This window comes from Cheilinus undulatus, linkage group 3 (assembly GCF_018320785.1).
Source record: "Cheilinus undulatus linkage group 3, ASM1832078v1, whole genome shotgun sequence".
NCBI classification, from domain to species: domain Eukaryota; kingdom Metazoa; phylum Chordata; class Actinopteri; order Labriformes; family Labridae; genus Cheilinus; species Cheilinus undulatus.
In genome coordinates, this window is record NC_054867.1 from 52052145 (window position 1) to 52074445 (window position 22301).

Below are 22301 nucleotides of genomic sequence, written 5' to 3' on the forward strand. Positions count from 1 at the left end.
GTTGCGAAATGGCACAACAGACTACGAAGGAGGCGCATAAATGAAAAATGAAATATATATGTGTATATATATATATATATATATACACACACACACACACACACACACACACATATATATATATATATATATATATATATATATATACAGTGCTTAACAGCATTAGTAATTACCAAAATCATTTTTTTTATCTTTCTGCAATGGTTAATACACCTATATGTAGAAGCTCTTTAACCCAAATGATATTTTTTAATGCTAAAATATAATTATTATTGTTATCCATGAATGTTCAAATTTACTGATTTACAAAAAAACTGAAAAAATAGTAAAGCACATTAATATTTCTTGATTAATATGTCAAGTTATAGTTATTTACTTGCATTTCTAAACAGAAAAATGAGTTTTAGTGGTTGAATGTTACGCTTGATTAATTTCTGACTTCTCAGAGAAGCCCAGTGAGCCGGCTCAAATTTGGGTATAAAAAGGTGAATTCAGTTTGAAATTCCTCATTCCTGTTCAAATTGGTAAAATGTGGAGAGCTGACTGAAAATGAAAGAGTCCACATTAAAGCACTTCATGATGCTGGATGGTCTTTGAGACAAATATGACAGGTAGTCTAATAAATTTGTTAAGCACTGTATATGTACATACATAATAAATAATAAATACCAATTAAAAAAAAAAAATCCACTGTCTGGCCCTCGGCTTTCTGTCCTTTAAATATTTTGGACCTCAGGAAAAAGTAATTGGGAACTCTGGTCTAGGGTGTCCATTCTCATGACTATAATGTGAAACAGTTGAACCTGTCCTCCTGTCTGTGGTCTCCTATTTTTTGAAAAAGCAGTAGAGATTTAAAATTATTTATTGTGTGGCCAGTCTAAAAGCTTTTAGTTAAGCCACAGCACACTCACACGAAAAGAAAGGAACCACCACCACCAGGAAAACCCAGCCTAAAATCTGCAGCAGCAGGGCTTCACCTTATGCAAACTGTAACCTAGATTTACAGGAAAAGGCTTTTGTTTGTGTGTGTTTGGGACTGAGTGAAGAGTGTTTATGTGTTTGAGAGAGAGAGAGAGAGAGAGAGAGAGAGAGAGAGAGAGAGAGAGAGAGCTGTACCTCTCGGCCAGTCCTCTCTTGGTCAGGCCGGATATAGTGATGGGGTCGAAAGGCTCCTCGGTGCCTGAGATGGTGATACCCAGAGGGCCTCCATACCGCTTCAGCTCCACCGTGTAGATGATGCTGCCTGACGTCTCCTGCTCATCTGAGGCACACAAACATGTTCTTTTCATTCCAACATTCGTGTAACAAAAAGCAGTGAAACTACCTCATGTATGCTGCTTTTCTTAGAGCACTTCAGCTAAGTGGGTGTAAATGCATCACCATTTCAACTGTTTATTCAATATTCACACAAACACATTTCTCCCAGAAGTAGGTCAAAACTCTCCTCAAGACAACGCTGGGGAGGAAGAGCGAGTTTCCATGGTAACCAGGGAGAAGTGTGCATCGTCATCATGAGGCATGACTGCATAATCTCTGCGTTTCGTACCCATGCATGAGTGTTTATGAGCGTGTGTTTGTGAATACATCCTCTGAGTCATAATCTAGCACCCTTATGTAATCCCATCACATCAAATGCACACTGGAGCAGGGTGACATCCAACTGCAACAACTTTATTTCATTTAATGGACAGGATTAAAACTCTACTATTTAAGAGAGTGGCCATAAAATTGATGAATGTAAGTGGAGCCTGCAGCTGAAATTATTCCAGTTTCAATGTTTTCTATATGTCACAAATGAAATGATTTTACCCAAAGGGAGCACTTTTTACACCTTTCCTTCAATTTTCCAGATTTTTCTCAATTTTTTCTTTCTTTCTGGTAAAATGTTTTTTATCAGTTGGTTGAATTGCTTCATGTTTCCCTTAGGATCAATACAAATGTACGGTTAAGCCTCTTAGAAGACTGTTTAACAGCAGCAGGAGTCCATAACCGTTGGACAACAGCGCCACTATGTGGATGAACGCCATTATTGCAGCTTGAACTGATTTCTCACGTTGATGAGCTGATGATGTCTATTACCCCACGTTCCATGCTCTGTTTGGAGCCAATGCTTAATCTAGCACCATTTCTTTGTTTTGGCAGAAGGCTGGCTTTGAGCTTGGAAAGCTGGTTCCAGCATGGCACCAATTCTTTGTCAGTCCAGAGGAACCAGTTTACATCTGGGCGACCAAGCGTGGTTCATTTGGTTCACCCTTACCAACCCGAACTGGACTTTTGGCTCAAGTGCCCTTGGATCTGGTCCTTAATGTTAAAGCACTCTTTAATTGAATAAACTACAAACTGGGGGCGACAGCCTTAGAACAGATTTTGTGGAAAATGGGTAAGTATAGAATTTCATCTGATTATAAAACAAAAAATGCTCAGAGATTACAGGTAAAAGCAATAATAATGTCTGTGTAAGATATACCAATACATCTTCAGGGCAACTTCTGAAAAAGTGTTCACTGCACATTCACAACATCAAATGTCCTTCACATGGATTTTTTGCTTGATTTTGATTCAGAAGAACAAAATGATGCATTTTGCGATTTTTTCTTGTGTATTTTCATGTTCACACCGCAAGTTGTTGTTACGTCATCTTGGCTCAGTCCCATTTCTGATTTTCACCCCTAACCCTTATTTTTAAGTTCCCCCTCACCCTGTAGTCAGCCAGGATTCACCGTGCCTGAGTGCAGGGAACTCATCAACGAGAAAAACTATTTTTACTGTACAGTACAGGCCCATTTCATCCTCTGAGCTGCACAATGAGTGTTGAAGTAGGAAGAGGGTCATTGTTGGCATTTTAAAAAGTAATCAAAAACGTTCATGGTAGCAAGATGGACTCAATGCAGGGAGCATAATCACATGGATCTAACTGGCTGCCATTGTTGTCTCTTCTTCTGTCATCTTCTTGGGTAATTTGCATACCAATTATTTGCAAATCAACTATGTGCAGCTATTTGTGCAAACCAACGATATGCAAACCAACAACCTGCAAACCAATTACATGCAAACCACAACATGCCAACAAATTAGGTGCAAACCAATTATGTGCAAATCAACTATGTGCAAACTGACTATGTGCAAACCAACTACCTGCAAACCAATTGACATGCAAACCAGCAACGTGCCTACCTAATTAGGTGCAAATCAACTATGTGCAAACCGACTATGTGCAAACCAGCTACATGCAAACCAACAACGTGCAAACCAATTATGTGCAACCAACTACGTGCAAACCAGTTACATGCAAACCAGCAAATGTGCAAACCAGCGACATGCAAATCAACTATGTGCAAACCAGGTATGTGCAGACCAACTACGTGCAAACCAATGGCATGCAAACCAGCAATGTGTAAACCAATTATGTGCATACCAACTACATGCAAACCACTACACACTGTATTAAAATTGCCGTCAGGCTCAAACCAATGGTACTAATGTAAAGCAGACCAGCAGAGATGGAAGTGCTAGAAATCAGGCTCTTGGCACGATACAAAAAATTCCACTAGGGATGTAAGACAAGCAGTATATCGGCTTTTAATGTCAGCCTATATCAGCTGTAAATATTGGCTGTATGCAAATAAGTTTGTAGATATTTAGGCAGGACCAACAGAATTAAATCAGCCAAAGTCTTTTTATTTGTTTATCCTCACTCCTTAAACTTCCAAGTATGTTTTAAGGACTCAAGTTTGCCTTTATGGACTGAAGTTTGGTTTTAAGGACTTAAGCTTCAGGTCTGAAATATATATTTACTCCTCAGCGTCAACATTGGTATCAGCAAAAATCTATCAGTAAAATACAGCATATCAACAAAAATCCAAAGTTGTGCATCCCTAAATCATGTCTGGTGAAGAAACGCCCTGAAAGTTCCTCACAGGAGCCTCAAAGAAATCAGAAAAATGGTTCTCATATGTGTATGACAGATATACCTGAGTTATCTTCATCTTTGCGTATCTTTAGTTTGACGAGCTCCTCACACTGCTGCAGGATCTGCTCTGCATCCTCTCTCGAACAGTTCTCCAGTCGGATGTTGTCGATAGCCAAAAGTTTATCGCCTGGCTCCAACGTTCCTGTTCTGAAGGAGACAAAAAAATAACAGTTGAGTTCAGTAAATCCAATATGTTTCTTTACAGGTTTCACATAGCCCTGCCTCTCTTATTCAAGTGTCATTATCCTGGTTTTGATGATTGATTGGGTACAACATGTAGTCTGCAAAATCTCTGTCAGTGAAGTCACATGACATCCTAATCTGGCTCAGTGACTACTGGAACAGACAAAATGTAGTCTGACCTCTGCATTAATGTGCAGATCAACTGGCCCAAATTAAAATGATCACACACTTGTCATCTTTTTTAAGAATTTGCCAGGCTAAATTAATTTGAGATGTCCATTTACAGATTGTCAGTGTGAACAACCTTAAACCACACTTGAACTCTTTGTATCAATTATCTATTAGTGAGATTCCCTAAATTTTATGCTGATATTGCTGTGTCAAATGTTTACATGTTTCTTTTTTGTCACCGAGCTGATTTAACATGTGCGAGCAGATAATACATCATATAAATAAAATGCAGTATAACTTTGCAGTATAAATAAGCATGTGCACACCAACAAAAGAAGAATGGGCGATGTACCTGTGTGCCATGCTGCCTTTCTTGATGTCTGAAATGATGAGGGGCTCTCCCTGCTTTTTACTGGCTGTGGAGAGAAACAGTATGATATTGAGCAACAGCAGCAACACAATGCAGTAATTATTTAACACCATTACTATCATTACGACTACCATGTAAGGCTGGGCGATATGAGGCAAAACTTATATATAGACTTTTTTAAAGCTGCAATATTTAATCTGCATATAAATAACGATGGTTGTCACAGTTCCTCTGTTATCAACTTTGTTATGATTATAACAAAAATGAAATCAGATTGGCACCTGTTTGATGTCACTGCTGCAAAAATAGAAACCCTAGACATGCATTATGTGGCAGTTTGTCATTTTTGATATACACGAATTGCTAAAGGACTCCTCCACATCATCTAAAAAATTCAAACACATTTGCAACAGAACCAGAAAAAAAAAGATTGTCAAAATTGTTTCTATTCTTGTATACCATGTGTTTCAAAATACTATTTTTTTTCCAATTTTTAAAGACCCTGTAAAGTGAAATTCAAAGTTTTTGTCTTAACACTCTAGATATGTTGGAATATTGTTGCTGTAAACATGTGAAAACACTGAGATCTACATGTGATCAAATTCTGGATTTGGACTGTTAGAAAGTTTTTCCCTTCTTTCCTGTCTTGGTTTCATGTGGGTGGGGCTAATATGTGGGCTCATGATGTCACATGCCCTCAGTAGGGAATAACCCCGCCCCTCTAACACTACAATATAAAATCACAGAGCAGTTCATCTCAGTCCAGTCTGTTGTTAGCTGATGTCACTGCCTTCACTGAAAGTTAACAGTCAGTTAAATGCTGTAATACTTTTGTTCATTGTGAGGTAAATTTGCCAAATCTATCAGCCACAGAGGTCTATGGATCATTTAAAGCACGGGTGTCAAACTCAGTCACAGCAGGGGCTGGATTCTGGATTCAGGACTAACCTGAGAGCCTAACACTGTCATCTTTTTAACAATAAACTGTCAACCTTGTTTCACCTGTAATAAAATATAAAAAAAAATCTTAGCACTGATGATGAATGATTTTAACATTTAAAAAGAGATAAGTTTAAAGGCTCACACTCTGAGAAAAGTAAAGAAATTGAAATTGAAAAATAATGTTTATTTAAAGGCAAATATATTAGAAAGAAAGTCTAGACCATGAGTTTAAAAGATTAAAGTATGAATTGAAATCTGTAATCATGAAATTAAAAGTCAAAATATGATTCAAAATTTAAACTGTGAGTCTTAAAGGTCAAACTATGAGATTATGAAGTCAAAGTCTGGAGTTGAAAATGTGAGGTAAAATACAAAATAACTGGTTAAAAAGGTCAAAATATCACTTAAAAATTTGAATTATAAATCTTAAAGCTCAAAATATTATATGAGAACTCAAAAACATGAGTTGAAATGCTCAGTGTATGAAATCAAAGTCAAAATCCTAAGTTTGAGTCCTAATTGTGAGATGCTAAATTGAAAATGTGAAATTAAAACACAAATTAATTTCATTTCCCACATTCCCGACTTCTTATCTAAATATTTTTACTCCTTACTTTTTCAGATTTAAGACTTAACCTAGGATATCTTAAATCATCAAGGATAAGTTTACATTTTTATACCTGAGGAAATCTGCAGACCTCATACTGGTGGGCCAATTACAACAGAAATATGAGATCATCTTGTGGGCCTGAAGTAACTGTACCATGGGCCAGATTTGGCCCCCAGGCCTTAAGTTTGACACCCTTGGTAAAAGGACTGATCTTACTTTCAAAGGTTAAAAATCTCATACATTTGAAGTAAAATAAAATATTTAAAATGTTTTAATTAGATCAAAATGTCTCTTAGTTTAGGTTTATTTGGGAAGTTCACCCCCCAAAGCATCCATCAAGGAACAAACCTGGCCCTTGTGAAAATGCAGTTGATGAGCCCTGCTCTAGGTCTTTGTTGGTTATAGTTTTAATCGTGCTGATGATGCTGCAAGAACACTCCTGGTTCTAGGTGATGTTGAAGTAACTGAAAGTGTAGGGGACCAATGAGAGAGGCCTTTAGATCATCTCAAAGCTCTGACTGAGGTTACGTCAGACTTATTAGGAGATGAGAGGAGACAAATCAAAGCTGTGTATTTGATCTTTATGTAAAATTACATGTTACTGTAATGTTTAATCGAGAGTGTCTTGCAGTTTGTAAAAATCTGGTGCTCTGGTGCTGAGGAAAAAAAAAACATGACATAAACTAACAATATGAATGATACTGTCTTGTTTGTTTATTGTTTGATTAATATAAATCTTAAAATATTAATAAATATTAATATACAGCCCGACCCTACTACTGCAGGTAATACTCATAATAGTAACATGAAATCATCAACCTGAGCTGCAGAAGTGACAATAAAATCTGAATTAATTTGAAGGTTTATTTGTTTTCTTTAACTCAATATCAACTCACACCTCTTAAGTTAAAATATTCTCAAACAGGCAGAAGGACTGAGGCAGAAAACTGTTGGAAAGAAACTGTCAGAACAGTTAATTATTGTGAGCTGAAATGCTTTTCTGTGATCAGTAGAAAACTGCCCCTGCAGCCTCTACATCACTGATCATCAACTGGCGGCCCAGGGGCCACATCAGGCCCCCTAAAGCTTCCTGTCCGGCCCCTGAAAGATTATTAAATCCAGAACAGGAGGAAAAGAAGATTTTAAAAGTATCCTTTGGCTTTAAATGTCTACAGCTGTTAAATCCATCCCACAAACAACACTGAAATAGTTTTAGAACAACTTACCATTTGATCTGTATTTACAGAAATGTACTGTCATAATTAGTAGATATTTAAAAAAAGGGGTTAAGGTTGGCAGAAGTGCTGCAAAAATTGGCAGAAAAAAGTTGTGAAAAGAGGTTAAAATATGGTAAAAATTGGTAAAAGAGGAAAAAAGGGTGCAAAAGGTATCAAAAATTGGTTACAAATGACAAAAATAGTGCAAGAAACAGGGTTAAAACTGGCAAAAATAGAAGAAAATTGGCAGAAATTGATAATAGAGTGGCACACAGGGGATAAAACATGCAGAAAAAGTGGTTTTGAGGGGGTTAAAATCTTTCTAAAACTCGGTTGAAGAGGCAAAAAGGGGCAAAGAGTACCAAAAATGGGTTAAAAGTGGGAAAAATTGGTTTTAAAGTTGCAAAAATTGTTGAAAAATATAATGAAAAGAGGTTAAAAACAGTAAAAATAGAAGAAAAGTGGCAAAGATGGAAAAGAGTGGCACAAAGGGGATAAAACATGCAGGAAAAGTGGTTCAAAAGGGGTTAAAAACATGCAAAAAATGGGTTAAATAGGCAAAACATATCAAAAAGAAGTTAAAAGTGTAAAAAATGGGTTAACATTGGTGCTAAATGACAATTAGGGAGGGCCATTCTCTTGGATTTTCATGGGTCCTGTTGTCAGGCCTGTCTCCTTGTGTCCTGCTGCATTATAGATAATAGAGATAGATCTCAGTGGTAATGACTAAAGATGTTCTGTAGTTTAAAGAAAATACAAATACTACTACAATAATATATAATCAGACCAAAATGTAAATTTTTGTGTATTTGAAAGTCCGGCCCCCAGAGTTTCTGTTGAGACTAAATCTGGCCTGTGTGCAGATGTACTTGATGACCCCTGCTCTACATTTACACTCATGCCGTCTGTCCGGTCTGAATCTGAGCTGTGAAAACTGACCAGCAGATGGCGCTACTGTATCACTCCACACTGACTGAAGCCTCCTACTCATTCAGCATCAAAATTTTTTTTTTTTTTTTTTTTTCTTTTTTGCCAAGTAGGTTAATATATACGAGGATTTTCTCTTCATGCATTTTGGTGCATGAGAATAAAAATAGAAAAGCAGAGAAAATGCACAGGAGGTAAACAGCAGCTCATCTTCAGGCAAGAAGCTTTAAAAAAATGAATCCAATTCAAAATAAGAGAGAATATTTACCTGATATATGCATACTACATTTATTGTTAGCATGAAAAAAAGGCAGAGTTTTTACAGGGATGTTTGGAATTAACACACACAACAACAGCTCATAGTGTGAAATATAGTCAGAGTTTGCACTATTTAAATAAAACAATCAAGAAAATGTGCATTAATGTGGCACCATGTGGTAGAATTGATTGCACATCAGTGGTAGAATTGATTGCACATCAGTGTTATTGTATTTATTATTAATTATTCACACGCTGAGTTTGCATTCTGATGAAAAGACTCTAGGAGTAGTTGTCTCTACATAAGGCATGAACATATCTATATTGATTTGTTGTCTTTTAAACTGTTAAGTCAGCTGAAGCTCTTTACTGAAATTAAATAAAAAGAAGACACATTTTAATCTTAGTTAGCTGAGCTTTAATGTGGCGTCTCACTCATGGACTCGCCTCCAAAAGCTTCCTACCGCGGACAACAGAGAAGCTGATGGTCTTGATATAGCCTACATGTTTTAGTCTGTTATATTTTTTTGAGTTCTCGAATTTAAAAAAAAGTTGTTCTACTACTAGATGTACTAACTGATGAGGAGACAAGCCTGTGGTCCTACGCCATCAGAGACAGAAAACTAAAGGAGTAAAAAAAAAAAAAAAACAGTACTATTAAATACTCCACTATTCCTTTAGGGAGCGATACACCATGGAACCAACTACTCCTAATCCTGACATCAAATATTGTTTTGAAAGTCACATATTTTACCCCTTTAAGACAAGTTTATATTGGTCTCAGAGGTCCCCAAAACATGCCCATGAAGAAACCCCTCTGTTTCAGCCCTGCTCAGAATGAGCTGTTTCTGTGTCCGTGGCTTTAAATGTTAATGAGCTGTCTGACCCCGCCTCTGACCCCGCCCCTCCCAGGAAATTGATTTGGCTTAGGCCCCGTACACACTGAGACGAAAACGATATATTGCCGTTTCGTTTTGAAGAAGTTTTCTGTAAAGACGGAATCATTTCAGGAAATATCCGCGTCAACATGGAACCACTAAAACGACTGAAAACGCTGCTGAAATGCCGTTTCCATGTGGATGAAATGCCCATACGACAAGCAACCTAGTCTTTATCCGAGCACTTTAAAGTGTCTTTTAAGTCTTTTTTAAATGTCTATGATTCACATAAACGCAAAGGCAAAAGTCTTTAATCCACCAGTCTCCTCAGAAAAAAAAAAACCACAATAAATCCACACAGCAAAAACCCCAAAAACCAAAAAATTTGCGATCGAGCACTAATTACTGGTATACCAGGTAAAAAATACAAAAACAAGATGATCTCACCCAAATCCAGGAGGCATAATCCAGCAGGGAAAACTCTTTTTCTTCTCCCCGACTCCCCGAGGGCTTCTTTGCTGTAGCTCATTTAAGTGTTTATTGGCTTTATCCATCAACTCATCTAATTCTGTAAGGTCCAATTTCATTTTGCGTGTTCGGCTTTAATGCTGCAAACCATGAAACACGCAAAACCCTCATTTAAATAGGTGTGTCTCCAACACGTTTGCACCAGTTGTCATTTGTGCATTCACTCTTAGTAAATCACCCGCAAACTGCGGTCCACCCCTAAACGCAAAATTCTAGATTGCACACGCAAATCAGTACACACAAATTGGGATCATAGTAGATCTTACCCTTTATCTTTAATATTAACCATATCAAACTAAGCTTTTTTACTATTGTAGATAGATTAAGAATTAATAAGCAGAATAAAGTGAACAGAGAAAAGTTCAATTTTTTTAAAAAGACCAAAACAAACACCTTACAGAGTTTTTGAGCATCTAACAGAGTTGACAATGGGGATTAAAAAGGATGGCTTCAACTAGCAGTTGAAAGCAAATATCTTAATCGACTAGATTATAAGAAATGATGACTAAGAAAGGTGAAACCATGGTCTCTGCATGCTCATTAATACCTATAATTCAGTAATTATTGGATATGCACCCCCAGGTTTGGATTGTGGCTCTTGTAAAGATATTTTTTCCACAAAAAGACACAGACCAGGAGACCAACCGAAGTTGGCAAGGTCACTGAGGGATATATAAATGTCTGGTGGTAGTTCTAGGATGTCATATGTACTGATATGTTCATAAATCTGTGCTCCAAATATTTATATAGGCTGATCAGTCTACCTATCTCTACATATAATATACAGGCAGACTGAATCTAAACAGACTTCAGTCTAACAATAACTAAACTTTTAATGTAGGTCAGTCTGACTGCAGGGAGAATCTCAATCACTTTCTTCACAAAACCTAGATAAGCTTTAATAGGAAATATATAAATCATAAATGTATAAATCAGTACATTACACCATTCCTCTGCAAGAATATCAATACATTATTTTTTTGAAACCTAAACTTTACAGAAATCTATTCTTGTTTGACTGTTTCTGCTGCTATGAAGGCCTCCACTCCGCTGGGAAGATTTCCTCTTAGATTGAGAAATCTAGCTGCAGGACTGTTCTCCTTTTTCATTGATAAGTTACTGAGACTAATCTGAGATTGGTATGAAATCAGACCAGCTCTTCTACAGCACAAGTAAAACCATTTACATCGCCATTTACGGGGCTAAGTTTGTGTGCCGGAGCATTGTCATGAAAAAAAAAAACAGGCAAAGGGAAAACAAAAAGTGTTACCAGAAAGTTTGAAGAACAGTGTTGTTTTGGTATGACTCTGTTTTGCAGCATTGACATTTGCTGAACTGTAACTATACAGAAAAGAGCAAATGTGAGAAAAACAGCCTCAGGCCAAACAGTAAACATAAAGATGAACAACTGCATTTGTTTTCTCAAAGCAGGGAGGGATGGATGTATCATCGGAGCAATGTTATCTTTAAAAAGAGTCCGGTTTAATGATCATTTTCTGAGGAGCACAAATGCAAAGCAAGAGTGAGCTAAAGTAGAGCGACCTCCTGGCTGTTTCATGACTCTGCATGGTTTCTGATTGCTGGATACTGAAATAGTGTTGGGTGAAGAATAAGGGGTGTGATGGTTTCTATGGTGACTGAAAATCTTATGAACAAAGGGGCAAGCACCACAGGGCTTGACCTTTGACCTCCAAAAAGTTGTCACTTCATTCTTGAGTCAAAGTAGACATATACGCGACTTAGAAGGAAATTTCTAAAAGCTTTGGAGAAACTGTATTCACAAGAAAGGCCCTGACGGATGTACAGACGTATAGATCCAGGGTTCTCAAACTTTTCAGCCCGCGACCACCAAAATAAAGTTTCCAGAGACCGGGGACCCCCACTGTGCCTGAAGGGGTTGAACACAGCCATGAACATTGAAGAATAGTCATGTGGAGACAAGGCCGCCTATTTGGAGGGATAAATGGGAGAGCTTTCTGGGGCCAAATCATGGTCCATTGTAAAGTTAAGCTGTGGTATATATCAAGGAAACAAATATCTATTAAATTCATTTGTGCAGTAAGTAGACCTCTTAAAATGAAAATTCTTTAGATAAAAACAGAATTAAAATACGTTAAAAATAGCTAAAATTGGTTAATAATGGAAAAAAATAGTGGAAAGGTGGTGAAATTGGATTTCAAAAGTAGCAGTAATGGGTAAGAAGTGCCAAAAATTAGATAAAAGTGGCAAAAATTACCAAAAGAATGGCAAACATGGGTTAAAGTGGCAAAAACAGGCATATAAAATGGTAAAAGGGCATTAAAAAGTGGCTGAAATGGTGGTAAAGTGCCAAAAGGCGGAAATTTGGTGAAATTGGATGAAAACTTGATATAAATGGGCAGAAGGGGTTAGCTGAGGCAGAAATTGGAAAAAAATGGGTGAAACTTGCAAAATTAGCATTTCAAATTGTGAAATATGGCATAAAAATTGGTAAATAAGGGTTAAAAGGGGCAATAATGGGTCAGCAGAGCCAACAATAGGCGGAGTGTCAAGATTTGGTTTAGAAGTGGCAGAAACAGGTAGAAAAAAGTGGTGGAAAGGGTTTAAAACTGACAAAAAAATTGGTTTTAAGTGGCAAAAATGTGTGGAAAGTGGATGACTGGGACAATCCAGAATAGCATTATCCCTCTACAGGACCTGTCTGTTACATACAGACATTACCAAAGCCCGCTTTCTACCCCAGATTTTTACAGCAGTTTTAACAAGACTACTATATGAGGAAGCTTGAGTGATGTCAGTGATGTGAGGTAGGCTGGATGCACGTTTGCTGTGTGTAGCTGTTGCACATGTCAGCAGTAGCTCGTACCAACATGACTTTCAGACCAGGCACATAAATGTCTCCTTGCCATAGAGGCCCACTTTCTCTTAACAACTTTAACCTCAATAAATCAACCTACAAGTGACTTGATCCATTGTATAAGTGTCTGGAAAGACTTCTAGAAGTCTAGTTTTACTGCGATAATCTTATCTAAGCTATTCTACCAATTTGGAAACAAAGAAAACTCTACAACAGTTAAAGTTTAATTACATTACAAATACATTAGCTAGATATATTTAGCTTGTGACATTCCTCAGGGTTGCCAAGAATCACACTGTGAAACATATTTTCCTGATGTTGTCCAGTTTTGATTTTGAAAAGTTTTAGTCTTGTGCACTGATCATCAACTGGAGGCCCAGGGGCCATATCAGGCCCCCCAAAGCCCCTAGAAGACCATTAAATTCAGAGAAGGAGTAAAAGAAGATTTTGTGGCTTTGAATGTCTGCAGTTGTTAGATGTGCTCCAAAAATGATTAAAATTGAAATAGATTTAAAATAATTTTCTTTATAGAAATTTACGTGCCAGCCATCAGTAGTAAATATTTTTAAAAAAAGGGTTAAAGTTGGCATAAATGGAAAATAGGTTGCACTGTGGCACAAAGGGATAAAAAATGGCAGGAAAAGTGGTGGACAGAGGTTAAAACATGGCAAAAATTGATAAAAGGGGAAAAAAGGAGGAAAGGAGTATCAAAAATGGGTTAAAATTTGCAAAAAAAAGTGCAAAAAAGTGATGAAATAGGTTAAAAAGTGTTAAAAACAAAAGAAAAGTTGCAAAAATGATTAAGAGTGGCACAAAGGGGATAAAACATGCAGGAAAAAGTGTTTATAAAGAGTTAAAAAGTGGCAAACATTTGGTTGAAGTATCAAAAAGGGGCAAAAAGTGTTTAACATATAGCAAAAAAGAGGGGAGCTTTGCAAGATGGATTTACCAGTGAGAAACATGGAAACGGGCGAATCCATCTACTCTGCAAGGTTAGGAGAAACCTGCACTGGGCTTCACTTTTTGCTGTTCTTCCCTGCATCTCATTGCAACAACTTGTATTTCTTGTAAAATTCTTCTGTCAGTTTCTCACTGTATCAGCGTAACAAAAACATGCCAATTTGCAGTCATATCAGCCATGCACATAATTATTAATGACTCAGTATTCCTTTTTAAACCAAAATATACGTTTATAAGTTATTTAACAATTCTACCCCTTGTTCATTCAGCAACAACACAATGAACTATTCCTACCAAAATGTTATTAAACCAGGCTGTTAACGTGTTTATTTCTGCTCTTAGAAATGACTTTTTATTTTGGGATGTGGCTGTGACTTCTGCTGCTTCTGCAGACAATAATCTGCAGGTTACTGCACACATAACTGGCTTCATTTTGAAACTATTGAGGTTGCTGCTTGGGATGGATGTGGACAACCTTAAAATATGTCACTGGTGGCGATGCATACAGAGAAACCAAGTGGTAGGGAAAGTGCTGCAAGAGTTCCTCACATTCTTGGTTTTTGGGTGCAGCCTCGAATTTCAATACTCTCCATCTTTGGTTTAAACTCCCTGAGTAGCTAAGGTCGACAGCTCTGTTTAATGAAGGGTACCGACAATTCTGACTCCATCTTTACACTTAATTAGATTTCATTGTTATTTTTTATAACTCCAGTACTTTTTCTAACTTCCTTGTTTGCCGCGTGTTTCTGAACCCCTGCAGAGCCCTTTGAATGCATTGTGTCTCAAAGGAGCTGCAGAAATAACTCACTTCTCCTCACCTAACTTACCCTGCAGGGCTGGAGGTTTGAGATGAATGTCAGCGGAGTAAAAGCAGCCTAAATGTTTGGCCTGGTATCTATAATACTTTATAAACATTGCTGGTGTTTATAGCTGAGTGTTCCTGGAGGCTGCAGATAGAAATGTATGTGATTGTTGAGGAGGTGCAGAGTGGTCTCATGACATTTAAACACTCTGCCAGCAGCGATTCAAAACAAAAAACTAGATCTTATGAACTCTTTTATAGGTATGTATGCGCGCTCTTACCGCTGATGGTGAGCCCCAGCTCCACTCCTCTCTTTTTGGGCAGTTTGACGTGAAACGTACCACTGCTAGGCACCACAGACTCTGCAGAGACACAAAGTTAAACACAGTCAGAGAAGCTATTACACTAAAAGCAACAAATAGTCCCTTTCATCCTACTTAACATTTGTAATTAGAAGACATTTAGCCCTGGCTCTTATCTCGTCTGAATGGCTCGACTGCAGGGCAAACAGCCTTTCTGTTTGCCTGCATGAGTCACAACACTAATAATATTTATTCCAGCAGTGAAACAACTCTGCATTCAGGCACAGACACGTGGAGAGAGATGTGAGAAGCCACTTCAGACTTCTTCTTTATGATCAGCTCCTCATTACAGATTCCTGTAAACACACTGAGATGCTCTTATCGTGTCTTCGCACTGCAATGATTACTTTCTCCTGAGTGAGGAAAAATCAAGGTGAACAGAAAAATGTCAAATGTAGAACTACCACCTGGTGGTTATATGCCTCCGTAGGGCAGTGGTTCTCAACCTTTTCAGCCCAGGACCCCCAAAATTTAGGTGCTAGAGACTGGGGACCCCAGCTGTACCTGAAGGTGGTTGAACACAGCCATGCACATTGAAGAATAGTAATGTGGAGACAAGGTTGTCCATAAGGAGGGATAAAGGGGGAGGTTTCTGGGACCCAGCCAATCTGGGGGCCCATGGAGGTCAGCAAATCATGGTCATGGGGGTTAAGCTGTGAAAACCAGATTTTATATTTGACCTAAGTTTTTAAAATGGGCTAAAAGCAGCAGAAATGGATTAAAAGTGGCAAAAAATGTAAGAAAAAGGGACAAAAAAATTTGCAAATAAGGGCAAAGGAAATTTAGACAGAAAAAAATAAAGGTTGACAATTAAGTTTGACCATTAAAACTTCCGTGTAAGTGTGGGGAAACAAACTGATTAATGTGACTTGCAATGGATAATTTCTGAGGTCAAAGTTTAAAAGAATAATATGGCAAATTAAGACATTAAAAAAGCCACAAATAATCAAAAAAAGAGGCATGCGTGGCTCTTTGGCCACAAGTTGAGTATCACTGCTCTAAGGCTCATCCACACAGAGACGAAAATTATGTATTTCTGTTTCATTTTGAAACGGTTTTCTGTAAACACAGGATTGTTTTAGGAAATTTTTGCTTAAGTAAGGAAAACGACTTAAAACGTTGTAGTATATATGCCAATCCTGTAAGTGGTGCTGTAACACTGGCATGAAAATGCACCCAAAAAGAGAAGAACATTCTAGAGCATGCGTATAAAGTGGTGGATCAAGGAACATCTGGTGTACGCTGTTCTTGATGGTGGTAAAGAAGCATCAGATTTTGCTGTAAAAGCCTTCTCAGTAGCTTCTGCAGCACTAACACCCCCCTGTAAGCTGCCATTGTTGTTTTGGTTGGACCTGCGCCTGCAGTTTAAGTGAGCTATGCTATGTATGATGTAATCATTTTAAGAAAGATGCAGTTGGCTAAAAAGGAAGGGGTATACAGATTTGAGTTTTGGGACACACATTTACGGCCTCACAAAACACAGATATGACAAAAAAAATTTGTCTATACTCCTGAATTTGTCTCTTTGTGGGCGGGGCCTTAGTTGTCAATCAGTGTGATTGTGAGCATACCAGGTTCTGAGGCCCACAGTTACACACATGTGGAGGAAAAGCATGCAATCACTTCAATTAATCATCTATTCTAATACAACTCAATTTTCCAATGAGTTGAGTGAAGAACAGTGCAGACTGTAGTCTCTGTTAACAGACTGATAATCTCCAAAAACCGGCGCTTTAAAAAAACGCCTGGTTTGACCCTCCTCCACCACAGCTCCTCCTTTATTATACCTCTGCTTGTATCAGTGTCATTCTGCTGTCATTGATGCCTGCTTTGCTCTGGTTTAGTTTTGCTGCTTCTCTCCCTTTCTCATGGTTTCCTTATAGGCTAGGAGGAGCAGGAATGTGTGCTGTTCCTGCTTAATGCTTTCTGCATAGGCTTGCGGAAGGGCAGGAGGATCCCAGGACAGCCACAACGCCAAATATTGATAAACAGCAATGAGAGCAAAATTAATAACTGCTAATAAAGAGATATTTATAACCACAAATTAGGTGTGTTTCTTGACATGTGGCCATGACTGAAATATAGTTAATGGGATCAAAAAGGAGCACTGGGCTGGGATTTTGGTGTTTGAGTGGACTTTTGTGCAAAGTTTGAGGAAAATCTCTTCAAGCTTTCAGGAAATATCACATTTACAAGCAGGGGATAAACATAAGGCCCCGTGACCTTGACCTATGACATCCAAAAGCCAACTATTTAATCAGTTAAATAGCGTTAATGTTCCACGTCCCTAGAGCCAGCTTCTGAAGTGGAGGATTGGACCGCCAAGGTCCCTGTTCACAATGCACCCGAATGAGATCCTGCCCTGAGTGGAGGAGTTCAAGTATCTCGGGGTCTTGTTCACGAGAGAGGGAAGAATGGCGCGGGAGATTGACAGGTGGGTTGGTGCGGCGTCGGCAGTGATGCAGTCTCTGTATTGGTCTGTCGTGGTGAAGAAAGCACTGAGTTGAAAGGCGAAGCTCTCGATTTACCAGTTGATCTACATTCCTACCCTCACCTATGGTCACGAGCTGTGGGTAGTGATCGAAAAACGAAATCGCACATACAGGCAGCTGAAATGAGCTTCCTCCGCAGGGTGTCTGGGCTCTCCTTTAGAGATAGGGTGAGAAGCCCAGCCATCCGGGAGAGACTCAGAGAAGAGCAGCTGCTCCTCCACATCAAGAGGAGTCAGATGAGGTGGCTTGGGTATCTGGTCCGGAAGCCTCCCTGGTGAGGTGTTCTGAGCAGGGGAGGAGGCCCTGGGGAAGACCCAGGACACGCTGGAGAGACTATGTCTCTCGGCTGGCCTTGGGATCCTCCGGGAAGAGTTGGATGAAGTTGCCGAGGGAAGTCTGGGCTTCCCTGCTTAGGCTGCTGCCCCCACAACCCGACCTCGGATAAGCGGAAGAAGATGGATGGATAGAGTTAATTTCGACTTCAAGTGAATATTTATATTTGTGCTAACTTTGAGGAAAACACATCCTGCTCACCGGAACAACCTGGATACATGCATGGACAACCTGATAACATGATGCCTCATGCTCTGGATACTGCCAGTACAGAGGAGGGACTGATGCAAAATTAGAAACCAAGTGCTGGGGCTGGTGTTTCAAGAGTTCAACACATTGGTGGTTTTTGGGTTCATTTCCAAATGCAGCCTTTGATTTCAGTTCTCTCCACTTTCAGTATAAACTCTCTTAATACCTTAAGTTTGTCTATTAACCTTCCAGTAGTGATTATTCTTTGTGTATCATAGTTATTTCATTTAAAGACCAGCATTGTTTCTGATAGCTCCAGAGACTACATCAAGTTTATTTCATGAGGTGATGCCAAACAAATATCACAGCAGGGACTTTTCTGCATTAGCCTTCAGGCTTAATGATAAGAAGTTCTAATTTCCCTGTGGAATTTATCAGTGGATAAATGATCTTTTTTTCATCGGCAGGAGATATAAACTTATTTAGTGATGCAACGTTATGAAAGGGAACAGCAAAACAGAGGAAAATGCATAATTAGTAACATCAGAGAGCTACACTGCTGAAATCAAATTACATCAAATCAATCAGAGGCAATATTGAGGCCAACAGTTTCTGCAAAACAAATTAAAGAAGGTAGAAGAAAGGAGTGATGGATGTACTTCATTAGAGGGTGCGTTTGATGTTTGAGTACAAAAATCATTAATCTGATAAAATAATTTTATGTCTGAAACCATTTATTATAAGGTCCATGAAATGAGAATAACACATCACGCTTAGGCTGTCTACACTGGATGATTTTAGGATCCAATTTTAGGCCTGATTTGCCCCTTATTTGCCCACATTGACTGTCCTCCATATTTGTTTTCTGAAGTCATGTTTCATCACGGGAGTTTCTGTGAGATTTTTCTTTTATGATTTTAAAGAAAAAAATGGAGCAGTTTGGACTTGAGATGGAACAAAAGATGTCACAGAACAAAGAGATAGAGACATATCCTTCAAAATAAAAGCACATCAAAGGCTTTTGCATCATATTTTCTTTCAGGCACATCTGCAACCAAGAGAAAATGGATTTGTGGCCCTCCTCTTGGTCCCATCCCACCAGTTGAGAACGAAGGGTCTGCATTTGTGTCTGGGGTCTTCCATCTTTTAAAAGTTATCTTTTCAGTTAAGATTTAAGAATAGTCTGGTGCAGTGATACTCAACGTGTGGCTCTTGAAATATTAGTCCCCCAGAAAACCCTAAAAAGGGAAACTTTGACCTCAGAATTTATCCATTGCAAGTCACATCAGTGTCCCCCGCACTGTACAGTAGGCTTTAATTGTCAACCTTTATTTTTCCTCTATATATTTCCATTACCCTTATTTGTAATTTCTTGCCCCTTTTTTCATTTTTTTTTTTACCATTTTAAATCCATTTTTACTGTTTTAAGCCCACTTTAGCCACTTCTTTTTGCAACTTTTTGCCCATTTTTGCCACTATTATCCAGTTTTTTTCCCACTGCTTTTGAATCTTTTATCTGGCTTTTTGCTATTTTTGCTTTTTACCCATTTCTTTTTTAAAAATTTATTTTTGGCCTTTATTTGATAGGACAGCGGATAGAGTCGGAAACAGGGAAAAGAGCGGGGAGAGACATGCAGGAAGTAGTGCCACAGGCCGGATTCAAACCCGGGTTGCCTGCATACGTGGCGCGCGCCTTAACCACTCGACTACCGGCACGCCACTTTTTACCCATTTCAGCTGCATTTTGCCAATAAATTGCCACTTTTTCCCAGATTTTTTGCCACTCTTTGCTGCTTTTTGCCCATTTTAGTCACTTTTCACTCATTTTGTGTCATGTTTTTGGCACTTTTTGACCATTTTTGCCACCTGTAACTCTTTGTTTTGTCACTTTTCACCCAAATTTGCCACTTTCTGCCCTTTTACGCCACATTTTCTCCCCATTTTTGTCACTTTTCACCCAGATTTTGTCATTTGATGCCTACTTTTCACCCTTTTTTGATGTTTTAATCATTTTGCCCCCTTTTACTGCCACTTTAACCCAATTTTGCCACTTTTCTTTCTTAAATTGTGGCCCTTGCAAAGGTTTTTTTCAACAGTTTGCCTCTTTGGTTGAGCAGGGTTGAGTAATGCTGGTCTAGTGCAATCCAAACTTTACTGTGCAACTTTCTAGAGCAGATTTCAAACCAAAAACAAATGCTGTCTCTGATCACACATCCCTCATCCCTCAGCTAAGTGGTTCTTAAATGGTGTGACAAGGCACAATGGTGCACCTTGAGCTGAGTCTGGGATCCCCCTGCCCTTCCATGAGTCTACATGGGAAGCAATAAGCAGGAACACCACACGTTCCTGCCTTTCCTGGGCCTACAAGGAAGGCCTGGGACAGAGAGAGAAGTGGCAAAAAAATCAGGAGCAAAGCAGGCATCTGTGACAACAGAATGACACTGATAAAGTCAGAGTTAGAACAAAGGAGGAGCTGGGGTGGAGGAGGGTGGAGGAGGGAGCAGCAAAGCATAACCAGGCAAGAGCAGCATAAAAATGCAAGCATGAGTGTGATTTCCCAATAACGTAGAGTGAATCAGCTGGCTGTCAGCTCGGCTTGTATGAGATCAGCTGATCTCAATTATATGACACATTTTTTTAAGCAAAAAATAACCTTCTAAAATAATGCTGACTGTTTCAAAAAGCAACCAAAGCTCACTTCTTCTAAAAGCAAGCCTTTAAAAATGATTATTTATTGACATAAATGGAACCTGGACTGCTCGTAACTCTTCATCAAGTAATGTCAGTGTCAGTGGACGAGCAGAAAACTTAGGGAGGCAGAAAAGGAAGGATTAGAGAATCAACTGCAAAGGCATTTAAACCAGACAATTGCTTGTTTGTTAAAAGCTGCAAAACCTAATTAGAGATGGGCCAAAGTGTTGATGTTAGCAAGGAGTACTGATTTATCATGCTTACACTGACGGCAGTGAGCCGGGGCCATTTCATCTTTCCTAAATAGCATCAGGGCTTACAATGGAGAGGGATTCACTTAAATAAAAAATAAAAACATAAAACATTTTTAAATTGGGGCTGCATGGTGGCGCAGGGTTAGCGCTGTTGCCTGACAGCAATGAGGTCGTTGGTTTGCTTCCCAGTCAGGGCCTTTCTGTGTGGAGTTTGCATGTTCTCCCCATGCATGTGTGGGTTCTCTCCGGGTACTCCAGCTTCCTCCCACCGCTAAAGACATGCTCATTAGGTTAACTGGTGACTCTAAACTGGCCGTAGGTGTGAATGTGAGTGTGCCTGGTTGTCTGTCTGTGATTGATTCTCGCCCAATGACAGCCAAGATAGGCTCCAGCCCCCCCCGAGACCCCCAACGGCATAAGCCGTATAGAAAAAGAATGGATGGACATTTTTAAACCTCTGAGTGAAACATAACCAAGGTCAGAGAAGTGCCATCCAATAAGTGCAAACATAGAGCTGAGATCAACAAACCCATAACGTATACAAAGGTATCCGTCTGCTGTAACTTAGTCTGTTTTGTTGGATGGCTGTGACGTGCTGATTCAGCAGACTACAACTCAGGCAACCTCAGTGAACTGACTTCAGTTTATCACAAGATAACCCCCCAGAAGGCTCTGTCCACAAACCACTTTATCACTGCATATAAACACAAAAGTGATCAACAATTCACAGTTCAATAAGAGAGAGAAATAAATCAGACAGCATAGGCATTTATTCTGAGCTTCGCTGACCTGCTACATCGAATTCGATCTCCAGTGTGACCTTATTGGTCAGCGCTGCGTCTCGAAGAAGCTGATTGGCCTCCTCCAGTGTCCCGTCTTCTGTGGGGATTCCATTGATTGACAGGAGGCGGTCTCCCACCTGCAGCAGGCCACACCTATAAAACAAGAAACCATGACTTTAGAAAGGTTGGAAATTAGTGATCCAAGAACAAGCGCCTTTTTTTTTCTTTTTTTTTTTTTTTTAGCCCTTTCATGCTTTTTGTTTCTAATCGGCGCTTTCTTTGAATCATCTAGTCTGGTAAAAGAGTTAACCTTAAATCTTTATTACATGGAAGAGCAGGCCTTTAAGTGACTTCCACTTTTTTACTTCATGCCCAGGTATAATTGCACTGCAGTCATGTTAAAGACAAATGTTTGTCTTGTACAATTAGGTAACAGTTAGGTGGGAATTTCAACCATATCAGCTTCTTTCTTAAGCATGTACATAAATTTATATGCTCTTACAGTGTATCTCCAAAATGAGGCACAATCATGCAGCTATTCCTGTG

At 38.9% G+C, this 22301-nt stretch overlaps 1 protein-coding gene across 2 annotated transcripts in view; it reads right to left on the minus strand.

The window, feature by feature from the left end:
* The window catches only part of grip2b (glutamate receptor interacting protein 2b), a 103590-nt gene that overhangs the window by 20933 nt on the left and 60356 nt on the right, over positions 1 to 22301 (minus strand). For both annotated transcript variants that reach the window (XM_041782992.1, XM_041782991.1), the window contains exons 12-16: positions 21763 to 21908; positions 14934 to 15014; positions 4677 to 4740; positions 3972 to 4117; positions 1117 to 1261 (exon numbers count right to left, since the gene is read on the minus strand). In XM_041782992.1, the coding sequence (XP_041638926.1) occupies positions 1117 to 1261; positions 3972 to 4117; positions 4677 to 4740; positions 14934 to 15014; positions 21763 to 21908 (582 nt within the window). The remainder of the gene's footprint in view (positions 1 to 1116; positions 1262 to 3971; positions 4118 to 4676; positions 4741 to 14933; positions 15015 to 21762; positions 21909 to 22301) is intronic.